The sequence below is a fragment of the Podarcis filfolensis genome, assembly GCF_964270895.1.
Source record: "Podarcis filfolensis genome assembly, chromosome: 5".
In the NCBI taxonomy this organism is placed as follows: Eukaryota; Metazoa; Chordata; class Lepidosauria; order Squamata; family Lacertidae; genus Podarcis; species Podarcis filfolensis.
Genome location: NC_139608.1, coordinates 91,132,162 through 91,145,439, shown reverse-complemented (window position 1 = coordinate 91,145,439; position 13,278 = coordinate 91,132,162). Strand labels below are relative to the sequence as shown.

Below are 13,278 nucleotides of genomic sequence, written 5' to 3'. Positions count from 1 at the left end.
TGTGAAACATGCATTTACAGAAAGCAGATGTTGCATCCACAAGAAAGGACTGAAGCCGGAAGTGGGGAAAAAAGAATTTTATTGTGGAAGAACCACAGTTAGCAGGAAAAGTACACTGAAAGCTAAAATGCCAGTAAAATAAATTACTTGTAATTTTCCAATCCTAGATGAGGACTCTCTATGTTTACTTGCACCAAGGCCAGTGGATTTCTGTATAAAAATTACATTAGATATACATTAATCCAAGTGAATAAAAGTAATGCACTCAGTATTTTACAGGAGAATCTCAGAAGCAGTATGATAGCCCATAAAGTATGGTTGCCGCCCCCCTCCGCCCGCCTGAGCCCTTACTGCAACAGCGCAGGGAGGCCTGCAACCTATGGACCTCATTAGAGTCAATAGGGGGAGGCCTGAATTTAGCCCACTATGCCATTTCCCTGAAGCCCACAAGGCACCAGGTGTGAGACAGGAAAATACATGGTTGAAAAGGAACAATCTTGAAAATGTGCTCTTGGCTGTTCCTTGACATGTGGGTCTCAGATTCACTGTCTTGTAAATCTGGCATGAAATGTAACCCCAACTGGGAACTAAAAAGCCCCACTTTGATCTGCTTGGATCTTCCTTTGCAGCACAGCGTGACTTCAAGCCATGCTGGAAAGGAAATGTAAGTGACCTAACATTGTGGCACCATGTGATTTGAGAGGTCGGAAGGCCCACTCAGCTGCCAACATAGCCTGCTGGGAGGGAAGAACTAAGCAGCCAGCCCTCCAGCAAAATCCTGTTCCTCACCCTTGCCTTAGTGACTAGGTGAAGAAGGGTGGAGAAAGGGCAGGATCATAGCTGTCAACTTACAGATTTGAAAATAAGGGACCAGCAGCCTCAAAAATAAGGGATCAGCAGCCAAAATAAGGGATTTTCCCAGCACAGGTAGGTTCAACTTCTGAGCCCCTCCGAGCCAAAGGCAGAAAGCCCAGCCAGCAGGCAAACGAAGCCTCAAGCAGTGTTCCCACAGTGCAGCAACCCGGCAAAGGGGATGCAGCAAGGAAAACCACCGTCACCTCTCCGCTGGGAAGCGCTGAGCAAAGGCGAGTCCCCAGGCAACACGGCTGATTTGATCGACACAAGGCATGCAAGCTCCACCCCCCAGTTGTTCTTAAACTCCTTATTGGGTGAGCAACGCAGCCAAGCAACACAGTTGGAGCCTCCCTCCTCCCTGGCCGGCACGGAGGGAGGGAGAGGAGCTGCTTCCTTTGAAACCCGGGAAATTTAATGGACATCATCAATAAGGGACAGCAGCGGGGCACAGCGCTGGGATAAAGGACTTTCCCACCAAATAAGGGACGGTTGACAGCTATGGGCAGGATGCTAGAAGGCAGTTAAAGGAGCAATGAGAATATCTATGTAGATTGCAACGAGAATATCTATGTGGATATTTGAGTGTCTTATGTGCTTGCTTAGATAGAAAATGGGGGTACTTCAGGAACTGCATTTAGGAACAAGAAGCTCTCGAAGCTCTCTAAAATTGGAACTTACAAACCTCAGTGGCCTTTAAGTTTGATTCTTCTCGTTTGGCGTTTTTATTACTTTCCGGAACTTCACCATCCTCTTCCAAAGAGGAGATTACTGTTTTCTTCTCTGCTACCTTCCAAAAAGTAAAATAAAGAAGTGTAAGTGAACAAGAAGAGGAATACCCTAAATTCTGCACACTTAGATATATTTTCCCATCTTCAAAATTAATACTAAGATGGGGGTAAAAGGTAAAGGGACCCCGGCGAACAGCTTCCGGGTCATGTGGCCAGCATGACTAAGCTGCTTCTGGCGAACCAGAGCAGCACACGGAAACGCCGTTTACCTTCCCGCCAGAGCGGTACCTATTTATCTACTTGCACTATGACGTGCTTTCGAACTGCTAGGTTGGCAGGAACTGCGACCGAGCAACAGGAACTCATCCCGTCGCAGGGATTCGAACCGCCGACCTTCTGATCGGCAAGTCCTCTGTGGTTTAACCCTCAGCGCCACCTACGTCCCAAGATGTGGGTGGGGAGAGGCAATTTGCATTGGGTCTGCAGTGCGTGGGGGATGGTTAATTCTCCCCTCCTGTGCTGGAACCTGTTCTGATTAGGCAACATTCAAAAGCAGAAAAGAACAGCACAGACAATGTAAGGAGCCTGGGATATTCCTTTTCCTGTGCCACATCTAGCACAAATGTGGAACTCGGAAAAGCTGCTGTGGAGATTTGTTGGCTGGTGAGGGTTTAAAAACAAACAAACAAGAGGAAGGAGAAGACTCTTGGGCTGCTTCGTCCTAAAAAGTACAGTACAGCCAACTCCCATTAACTGAAAGTATGAGGCATTTGCCTCATCTCTTCCCTGTTTTCAGGAGAATTTCTTTGTTCAAAAAGAGCTGAGCTGAAAAAAATCAGTCTAGCTTTGGTCCCAAATCTTCTTTCCACAAAAAGTGAGTCAAAATCCTGCAACATTGAGCAAGAACACTACTTGCATGAACAGTGCATCTGCCCAATTTGCTTAATTTATGTGGCTGCAGAACAGAGGTTTTTTTTTAAGCCGTAACATTCCATGTGATTAATATGCAAGGCAACGGGCAACTTTGCTCTGCACATTACTGCTCCTCAAATTCTCAGGAGAAAATGGCAAGTACCAAGGGCTTTGCTTTAGAAGGGCTGAATAGACCATCATCATCACCATCATCATCAGCTCCAAACAGCCCTCCTTCAGACGGAAGTTTTACCCTGGGCTTTGGAACCTGAAATTAATAATGGAAATAAATCAGTCTCTTATAAGTAAAATGAAACAAAATATTAAATTCCTTTACAGAACAGTAGAGGCAGATTTTTTTTGTGGTTCTAGACTTTTTTTACCTTTTCTCACAAAGAGTCACTTTCTGACTACATCCCCTTTAAACCACAGATAGGGAATATTTAGGGCCCAAGGGCCGCTTTCATGCCCAGGCAGCTTTCTGGGGGCCACATTCCAGAGGTGGGCAGGGCCAGAGGCAAAAGAGGGCAAGGTAGCTGATGCGAGTCTTATCTCTGCACAGTAGAGGCTACATTCCTGCAATGCAGAAATCTCAAGTTTCTGCACTCTGCCCCTTCTCAACACACTCCTTTCCATTCCCCAACCGGGTAAGCAAGAGCCATTATCACTGCTCAGACACATAATCTAGACAGGCAAAAGCACAAGAAAGGAATGTAGCCCAGGAAGAATCTTAAAGTCCATTTAAACCAGCTTGGAGGCTCCCCACTAAATGGGTGGAGGGCTTCTATGATGCAAGAGTCTTCCACAAAAAGACAGTGAATTGACTTAAGATTTCAACTGCTGTTAATTTTTTTATTACATGCATATGCATGGCCGCCTTGTCAAGCTGCACAAAGTCAGCAGGGTTTGAATAACATCCTTTGTAAAGTTCTTTCTGCTAGTGCTCCAAAAGGAATTGTTCTTTTTGGTTTTAATTTTTTCAAACACGAGGACCCACTTTAAAGGTATTTTGGACTGACTGACTGACCTCTTTTTTGCTGCGAGCAAAAATATCAACATCAGGATCATTGTCTTTCTGCAGCTTATGGCTGAAGAGAAGTTCTTCATCCTGAAAGACGCCTGTGCTCTTGGAAGGGATACTGTTCTCGGAGGGCTGAAAAAGAAGCAAGGCTCAAGAGGCTTTGTGGACTCCTTAATAACTTGAGTTTATAACATCTGTCAACTTGTCAACTTATTTCTAAGTCCTAAAACAATTCAATTTTCCAGATACCTGCGTGAATGCACATGACACACTCGTGTACACAACCTCACCACCACCTAGCAGCAGAGGTCCCTTATCCACCCTTGCCTGCTCCCTGATTCATGATGTTACTTAAGTAATACTGATTCAATTTTATGTGTCCTTAAGTAACTATGTTGCTGCTATGTGTTTACAGTGCAGACGTCTTTCTTCATAAGTAAAGGTAAAGGGACCCCTGACCATTAGGTCCAGTCGTGGCCGACTCTGGGGTTGCGGCGCTCATCTCGCTTTATTGGCCGAGGGAGCTGGCATTTGTCCGCAGACAGCTTCCGGGTCATGTGGCCAGCATGACTAAGCCGCTTCTGGCGAACTGTAGCAGCGCACGGAAACGCCGTCTACCTTCCCGCCGGAGCGGTACCTATTTATCTACTTGCACTGGCATGCTTTCGAACTGTTAGGTTGGCAGGAGCAGGGACCGAGCAACGGGAGCTCACCCCGTCGTGGGGATTTGAACCGCCGACCTTCTGATCAGCAAGTCCTAGGCTCTGTGGTTTAACCCACACGGCGGGAAGGTAAACGGCATTTCCGTGCACTGCTCTGGTTCGCCAGAAGCGGCTTAGTCATGCTGGCCCCATTACCCGGAAGCTGTACGCTGGCTCCCTCGGCCAAAAAAGCGAGATGAGCGCAGCAACCCCAGAGTCGGTCACGACTGGACCTAATGGTCAGGGGTCCCTTTACCTTTTAAACGCTTCATTAGGAACTTTCTCTTACCTGGCATCTTGGCTGTGAGCCCTGGAAGACGTGCTCCTTGACTTGTAGACATTTTCCCAATTGGCGTGGGAGGGCGAAGCCCTGACTGACTCCAGCTACAAAAGCTACTGAACAGACTCTTGGGTTGTAGTACTGTTTAGGGTGTTTTGGTGGTGTGTTTTTTTAAATTTTTTATATTAATTGTTGTATCTATATTTTTAGGATGACTCCAGTATCACTCACCTTTTCAATTTCCCTCTGTGTCATTTTATCAGCATCCACAGCTTCATTTTTCTCCTCTTCGTCAAATAAGCTTAATACACTTTTAATCCTTTTTTTGACATCTTTCTCCAAAAGGGGCTAAAGAGTTATCAAACAAATGTAAGTTATCCACTGGATCTAGAGCAGATTGTGCTAAATGCTCAAGCTAGATTTAGAAGTAGTTGAATTGCTTTTACACCCCTTATCCAGTAATTGGAACAACAAATTAAAAGGTTCCGTCTCTCATTTATTAATTTACTTTCTGTTTCTGTTTTCCCTACCACCATTCTGAAAATATGCTCAAGGTAGCAAGAAACTGGCTATTGAGTTGCACGCTTAAGGTGCAAGGTCACATCTGCCTGGAACACACAAATGATCATGGTTCCCAAACAAACCTCAAAACTCTCTGAAGCTTCAAATACGTGCATTTTTGACCTTTCAAAAGCCAGTCTTCCTTCTCTCTCTCTCTCTCTCTGCCCCCCGCTCTCTGTGTGTGTACACATATAAATGTACATCTATATGTAGTTGCTGAAAGTCATCTGTATATTACTTAGAAATCTGTAGACACCTTTTATATATATATATATATGTATATATGTGTGTGTGTGTGTGTGTGTGTATATATATATATATATATATATATATATATATATATACACACATATATATAGTGGGACGCGGGTGGCACTGTGGGTTAAACCACAGAGCCTAGGACTTGCCGATCAGAAGGTCGGTGGTTCGAATCCCCGCTACGGGGTGAGCTCCCGTTGCTCGGTCCCTGCTCCTGCCAACCTAGCAGTTCGAAAGCACGTCAAAGTGCAAGTAGATAAATAGGTACCGCTCCGGCGGGAAGGTAAACGGCGTTTCCGTGCACTGCTCTGGTTTGCCAGAAGCAGCTTAGTCATGCTGGCCACATGACCCGGAAGCTGTACGCTGGCTCCCTCGGCCAAAAAAGCGAGATGAGCACCGCAACCCCAGAGTCGGCCACGACTGGACCTAATGGTCAGGGGTCCCTTTACCTTTACCTTTATAAATATATAGTGACCCCAACATCAGCTGCCTTCGTTGCCAAAAATGGCTACATGGATTGACAGCTGATTTCTATAACTGGAGGTCTTTGGAGAAATTGTTACACAGCAATAGCTACCACTTACTTTCATGACCGCTGTCTTTCATTACATATTAATTTTATAGGCAGTTTCATTTTGTCAATTGATACATCACTTTTGGACTATTTTCACTGCTTTGGCAGTTCCTGTGATCTTGTCCGTGGTTTCTCTCTATACAGCGCTGCAAAGGTTCAGCTCTTCCTCTGTTCCCTCACTGAAACCTCCAATTTAGTCTCTAACTATTACAACCTTCTCTTTCACTCTCACCTCTAAGATTCTGTTTCCAAGATGCTTCACTTGTCTCATATTCATGCCATGTGAAAGATCTCTTTAAACTCCTGCATTGCTTTCTTGCCCACTCCCATATATAATGGAAATTATTTGTCCTGGCATTCAAAGCCTTCTCAGCCTTGACCCATTATACAGATATATCTCTGCCCATGACCTTTCCTTCTTCAACTTTGACATCCTCAGCTACCCAAAAGATACCATTCTCCATTAAACAAGACTGCCTATTCTACCTTACAACTCTTATTCCTAAAACACCCCTCCCATAAAGCCACCTCTCTCTTCTTTCAACTCTCCCCTCAAAGCTTAGTTTAGGCTTGAAGACGTTGTTCTCTAAGACAACTAAGCCAAAGTATATAGTGCTACACTGGTTCCTACTTTTATCCCCAACATCTCTGCCTAACTACCCCCTGGCCTCTCCCTTCAAAAAAACTCAAGACAGTAACATCCTTGGGGCAAGAGCCTATAATTTTGCTTACGTTACTTTGTATACTGTCCAATGGTGCTAAATATATTAAGACAGCGTTATTAAAATAGTGATCTTCTACTGGAAGAAAAGATTTTTGTACCAAAGGTTCCTTGGTTACTAATCACTGATTTACTGATGTCTGTATTTACTATTTATACTACTTCTCTGCCCTGCTCCCCAACAATACCATGCTTTAATATATTATTTTATTAGATTTTATTCTGATATTGTGTTTAATTTTTGAATGCTGCTTTGAGTCTATTTTAATACAGGACTTGTCCAATACAGCTAAAACAGGAAGAGCTAATGTCCAGGTCACAGAAGAGGCTAAAAATGGCAGAATATGACTTATTTAGTGAAAATCAAACCAAGTTCACAGGGTCAGAGTTTCCTAAGACCAACTCTAACAACGTGCCCACTAGACTCCACTATCATTGAAGAGATACTTGCCAAAGGAATGTTTTTCAGGGGTTTGTTCAACATAAATAGGTTTTCCTTACTTCATCCTTCCTCTGCTGCTCTCCTGCATCTCCTCCTCCAAGATCAGACCTGTGAAGTGTACCAGGTTCACCCAAAGGTCCTGCCTTCTCTTCCACTGGTTTCTTTTGACGTGTTCCCAGCAAATCCTCCTGCTGATAAATAAATGAAAGTTTAAAATCTGAAATGACTTAGAAGCTAAATGTATTTAATTAGACATATGGTGCTTCTGAAAGGGGGGATTGTAAAAAAATAAATAAAAATCAGCTGTGTATGAATCACGGTTTATGACTCATAGGTAAAGGTAAAGGGGCCCCTGACCATTAGGTCCAGTCGTGACTGACTCTGTGGTTGCGGCGCTCATCTTGCTTTATTGGCCAAGGGAGCCGGCGTACAGCTTCCAGGTCATGTGGCCAGCATGACTAAGCAGCTTCTAGCGAACCAGAGCAGCGCACGGAAACGCCGTTTACCTTCCCGCTGGAGCGGTACCTATTTATCTACTTGCACTTTTGATGTGCTTCCCAACTGCTAGGTTGGCAGGAGCAGGGACCGAGCAACGGGAGCTCACCCCGTCACGGGGGTTCGAGCCGCCGACCTTCTGACTGGCAAGTCCTAGGCTCTGTGGTTTAACCCACAGCGCCACCCGCGTCCCTTTTATGACTGATATATACTGTAAATAAAGAAAACCACAATAAAAAAGAGCTAACAATGAAGGACAAGGAACTCACCCCTTTCTCAATGGACTTGGAAAACTTGCCAATTTCAACAATGCAAAATGGAGTGTTACAGAATCACGTTCAGTTGAGAATGGCTGACAAGTTTAAGATTTTTTTACAGCAATTCATATGATGAGGTTGCTTCTGGTCCATAAATGCTTTTGCCATAATAAATTTGTCAGTATTTAATGTGCGACAAAATTTCATTTCATTTTTGCTGTTTATCTCGGATTTCTCTAAGGAGGGAACTATCTCCCACAAAGCAGCCTAAGGATAAGCTATAGACTGCAGCTGCCTGGCTTTCTCTCCAGAATCCTCACTGGATGTGTAAAGTTGGGGAACCTGTAGTCAACCAGATGTTGCTGGAATTCAGTCTTCCAGCTGTTGGAATTCATTTCCATCAGTCCCAGCCGGATTGGTCAATGGTCAGGGATGATGGGAGTTGTAGTCCAAAACATCTGGCAGGTTACAGGTTCCACATTTGTGGTGAAGAGACTAGCAGAGAGAGTTACAGCATGTCTCCATCCTTTGAATAGCAGAAATACCGTATTTTTCGACCTATAGGACGCACTTTTCCCCCTCCAAAAATGAAGGGGAAATGTGTGTGCGTCCTATGGGGCGAATGCAGGCTTTCGCTGAAGCTTGGAGAGTGAGAGGGGTCAGTGCGCACCGACCCCTCTCGCTCTCCAGGCTTCAGGAAGCTCTGCGCAACCCTCGGGAGACCGGCGCGACTTCGGTATGGGAGGATTAAAGCAGAGCGGTGAAGCCTATGGAAAAAAGACTGTGAGCAAAGTGTTCAGAAAATCCCACTTTAGAACGCTGTATTTGAGCTGTATATACCGTTACTTCTTGTACACCTGATGGGAGAGGGGATGGTTGAATGCTGAAGAATGAGTCTCCATTTACAGCATCATCTTGGAACAAGAGCGCAGCTTTGGGTGGTTTTCTTTGACTGCAACAAGAAAAAAGAAGCACCATGAAATGACACAAATCAGATTATCAAATGTTGCAGTTCTTGGTAGAAGATCCAAGTCCAGTGCCTGCTTGCTGGTTACAACACTGGTAGAATAAGTAACCATGGCCCATCCCTGAAATTTAGGCCACTGGTTCCACACAGGGAGACAAGCTTCTAGGTCATAAGTAGGGAACCTCTGGCCTGCGGTTTTATGCTTTCATATGGCTGTATACGTCTGTGATATATTTTTATGATACAGTGGGGGTGGGGGTGTAAGATAGATAGATGATAGATAGATAGATGATAGATAGATAGATAGATAGATAGATAGACTGACAGACAGACAGACACGAAGGGTGACAAAACAAAGTATTGGAAAAAAATTAAAGTCATATTTATTTATTTTTAAAAAGCCTAGTTTATAAAGTCCCCCTCCACTCTTTTCCTTTTAAATGATGGGAAAGGATTAGGGGGGAAATAGAAGAGATTTCCTATACGTTGACCACAGCTAAAGTGTTTGTTGCAAAAGAATGTGTAGAAAAATTGTGGCAGTTTGTTAAAATGAGTTAATTTGACTATTGCAACAAAAACAGAGGGATGATAGTTTTGCAACAAGGTGGAATAATTTTGTTAATTAAACAACGAAAGTTGTCACCAGGAATAAATTAGTGGTGTATAATATTTTGAATATTAACATGATGCATAGAAATTAAGTACGTTTTGTGTTTCAATTCAACATATACTAGTGGTATTTATCACTTAATAATTAACTGTTCTTATGTGTTCCCTCAATCCAGAACATATGCAAACCAGGTTTGTTGCGGGACCCCTATTGTATATTGTGCACCAGCAACATAAAGTTATGTTACTAAAGTGGCTAAACAAAGTAGTACAGTAGTTATATAGAAAGCACTGTAGTGAAATAAGGCATACAAACCAACACAACAAACTAAAACTGCAAATGTACATTCAAATAGCAAGCAAAAAGTCCAAGCTGCTTCAAGTTCAAAATTTTGCCTGCCTAGGCAGCAGACGGAGTTAATCCACTCTTGCCTGGCTTACTCCTGTGGGGAAAGTGTTCAAAAAAAGCACTATATCCATTGCCAAGGGAAGAACTAGACACAGCTGCTGCAATAGAAGATACATTTCTAATGCCCACATTTTACCTGTCTTTAGTGATAACAAACAAATCTTCTTCGCCTTCTTCCTCAAAGAGGCCTGTCTTAACTGTGTGGCTGGCAGCAGAGGCAGATTTTGTAGGTTCCTTTTTCTGGCTGGATTCAGAGGAAGGTTTGACCTCTTGGCCAATATTCCAGTGGTCCTAAAAATACAGCAATTATTTATACCTTTGTTGTACCAGAGGTTGTCTTTTTATCCCATTCCACAAATTCACTGGGTTAACCAGGGCAGCTGTCTACCAGCTCCACCTGGTACGCAGGCTGAGACCCTACCTGCCCGTGGACTGTCTCACCAGAGTGGTGCATGCTCTAGTTATCTCCCGCTTGGACTACTGCAATGCGCTCTACGTGGGGCTACCTTTGAAGGTGACATGGAAACTACAACTAATCCAGAATGCGGCAGTTAGACTGGCGACTGGGGGCAGCCGCCGAGACCACATAACACTGGTCTTGAAAGACCTACATTGGCTCCCAGTACATTTCCGAGCACAAGTCAAAGTGTTGGTGCTGACCTTTAAAGCCCTAAACGGCCTCGGCCCAGTATACCTGAGGGAGGGTCTCCACCCCCATCATTCTGCCCGGACGCTGAGGTCCAGCGCCGAGGGCCTTCTGGCGATTCCCTCATTGCGAGAAGCAAAGCTACAGGGAACCAGGCAGAGGGCCTTCTCGGTAGTGGCGCCCGCCCTGTGGAACGCCCTCCCATCAGATGTTAAGGAAATAAACAACTACCTGACATTCAGAAGACATCTTAAGGCAGCCCTGTTCAGGGAAGTTTTTAATGTGTGACATCTTAGTTTATTTTTGGTCTTTGTGGAAGTTGCCCAGAGTAGAAGGGGAAACCATAATAAATTATTATTATTATTATTATTATTATTATTATTATTAAGCATGTATGAAGTATTTCTGAACACAGTGATTAACCAAGAAGCTACCAGAACAGTGAAACACAATGATCAAGTTCAGTCAAGCCAAGCCCCCAGAATGCTCAGCACTGCCTTTCTTGGGTGCATTAAATCAAATCCAATTTAAGCTGTAGCATAGTTCTCGTATGAACATATGAAGCAATCTTGCACCAAAGCAAGTCACTGGTTCACCTAGCCTAGTTTAGTCTATTCAGACTAGTTGTTCTACAAGACCTAAGATATGGTTCTTTTTTATATAAATTTATTTATTGGGTTTTTCAAATTAAAAATTTACAGTCACAAACATACAACATAAAGACAAGATTCCAAAGAATCTCCTGGACTTCCCTCCTCCCTTTGTGGGTCCTATTATTAATCATTTCCTCCTGCATCTTTTATAATAATCCTAATCTTTTACATCTCCATCATATCTAAAATTCACCATTAAACTTCAAGTGTTATAAGATATGGGTCTTTTCCAGCTCTGCTGTAAGACAGCCTTTCAGCAAGAGATGCCAGGGATTTAACTAGCGCCCTTTGACAATAATCGCATGTAGTCTATCCATGAACTATAGACCCTTTCACGTCTCAAAGCTGATGGGTGGGTGAGCACGATTTGGGGGAAATGGCGCTGTGGACCAATACTAGCCCAGGGCCTGGAGGTTCTCCACCCGTTTTAACGAGACAACATGGATTGTGACGTCTTATACACAATTTCCAATGTTGTCAAGTTATTCTCTCACAAAACCCTTTGGTGTTTGTGCTGCACACTACTTCATAACTGTTCCCTAATTACTCAACAATGGAGCCTGGACCTGACACTTTTAGAAGTACAGAGGTTTTACTACCCAGTTATGTCAGATTCTCAACCTTTGAAAATTTGCAGGGCAACTTTTCTCTGTCAGACCTTTCCGACAGAAATTCTCTAGATCCCAGATGTTTCTTCTATGTGCCCAACTTCTCATCTTCTGAACAGAAGAACCAGTTTTCAGAAGATGCTGCCTGGAGTTTTTTTAAGAGATGTTGCCTTGAGTTTTGTAGAGGCTGTTAGTTTTGAATATGCTTATTATAGAGGGTTTAGAGTACTATCTCAGATTTGACAACAACCTTTTTTTTAAATAACTCAGGGAAAAGCCTTCCCATTACGGCTGCTTGTAAAAGCTTTGACTCTGAAGCAGTACAGCTGAAATAAATATCTTGTACAAACAGCTCTGACACATAGCAGTGGAAAACTAAACCTGAGAGTGAAAGTTCTGTATTAAATAATATCACTTTCACTTAACTGAGAGCTATAAAACCAGCCACCCTTTAACAACCTCTGCACATGTTACCTCCTCATCACTGCTGAAGAGCAAACTGGTTGCTTTCTTTACTGGTGGTTTTGAAATTTGTGCCTTAGGCGCAGACCCAAAGAGTCCCTAGAAAATACAAAGGGAAGAGATGGTTACTTTCCCCAAAGATGCAATCACTGTGGCATTCAACGAAAAACTGTAGAGGTAGGTGGGAGCCATGCCCCTTTAGTGTGCATCAAGACAGTCAAGGGTGCCCCCCCAAATGTTTAATTGCCTAGTCCTAGGTCCCAAATGTTGCTCTGAGCAGGTTCGGAACCCTTATGTGAAACTGTTCCAGATTTCCATGAATGTGCTCTTTATTGTACAATGTGTTGGAGGCACATCACAATCTGTTTGTGTTCAATTTTTTTTCATACAGACTGAGATAGCTGCTGGCTCAATAGTATTAGGAACCAGAGAAAACCAGGGAAGTTAATTTATTGGACTTGGAGCCAATGAAAGCTAGTGGGCGCCTTCAAGAAAGTGTTTTTATCCTTTTATAGATAAAAACGTTACCCAACTCCTCTTTCATTTCCAAGCAACCATGAGGACTATAAACTTCAGAAAGGAAATTGGAATTCTCAGGATTTTGTACCTATGACTAAATTAAGTATGTCTTACATTCTGTGTTCCAAGATACCCTCTAGATGTGACTTCCCATCAATGTCAGGCTTGTGTAGTGGCTCTAATGTCAAATAACTTGTTTAAGCTCCTGAACAATCAAATTCTGAAAGAATGAAGCTGAGCACTCCGCTACCCCCCCAGCTGAAGACCTATACGTCCAATGTTGTATTGGGGTTCCCCAAAAACTTTGTAGTTGCTCTCTGATTGAGATCCTGCAACTTCCATCTGTGTTAAACTCTATTTTGTTGTTTGCTTCATTTCTCAGTCACACCCGCTTTTCTTCCTTTAGGCTCCTTATTTGCTCTTACTGCCCTCCGTGCTCCCAGTTCTTATATCCTCCACTCCTCCTTGTTGAAGTTTGCGGCACACAAGGCTCTTTCCCCTACCCAGCAATTAATTCGACCTAGAGAGTGTCTCAGATGCAGGTATTTCATGCAGCATGACCGGCTGGCAGGCAAAGATGGGACCAATTCCATCCAATGC

General features: G+C 43.5%; 1 protein-coding gene across 11 annotated transcripts in view; it reads right to left on the bottom strand.

Annotated features, from left to right (window-relative positions):
* Nucleotides 1-13,278, bottom strand: part of LOC310763403 (WASH complex subunit 2-like) — a 43,643-nt gene that overhangs the window by 5,738 nt on the left and 24,627 nt on the right. For 2 of the 11 annotated variants that reach the window (XM_083615516.1, XM_083615520.1), the window contains 9 exons: nt 12,172-12,258; nt 9,927-10,081; nt 8,646-8,757; nt 7,113-7,244; nt 4,729-4,845; nt 3,523-3,648; nt 2,659-2,763; nt 1,538-1,642; nt 148-210 (listed from right to left, as the gene is read on the bottom strand). In XM_083615516.1, coding sequence (XP_083471642.1) covers nt 148-210; nt 1,538-1,642; nt 2,659-2,763; nt 3,523-3,648; nt 4,729-4,845; nt 7,113-7,244; nt 8,646-8,757; nt 9,927-10,081; nt 12,172-12,258 — 1,002 coding nt within the window. The remainder of the gene's footprint in view (nt 1-147; nt 211-1,537; nt 1,643-2,658; nt 2,764-3,522; nt 3,649-4,728; nt 4,846-7,112; nt 7,245-8,645; nt 8,758-9,926; nt 10,082-12,171; nt 12,259-13,278) is intronic. The other 9 variants (XM_083615519.1, XM_083615521.1, XM_083615522.1 and 6 more) reach the window with 6 other exon arrangements.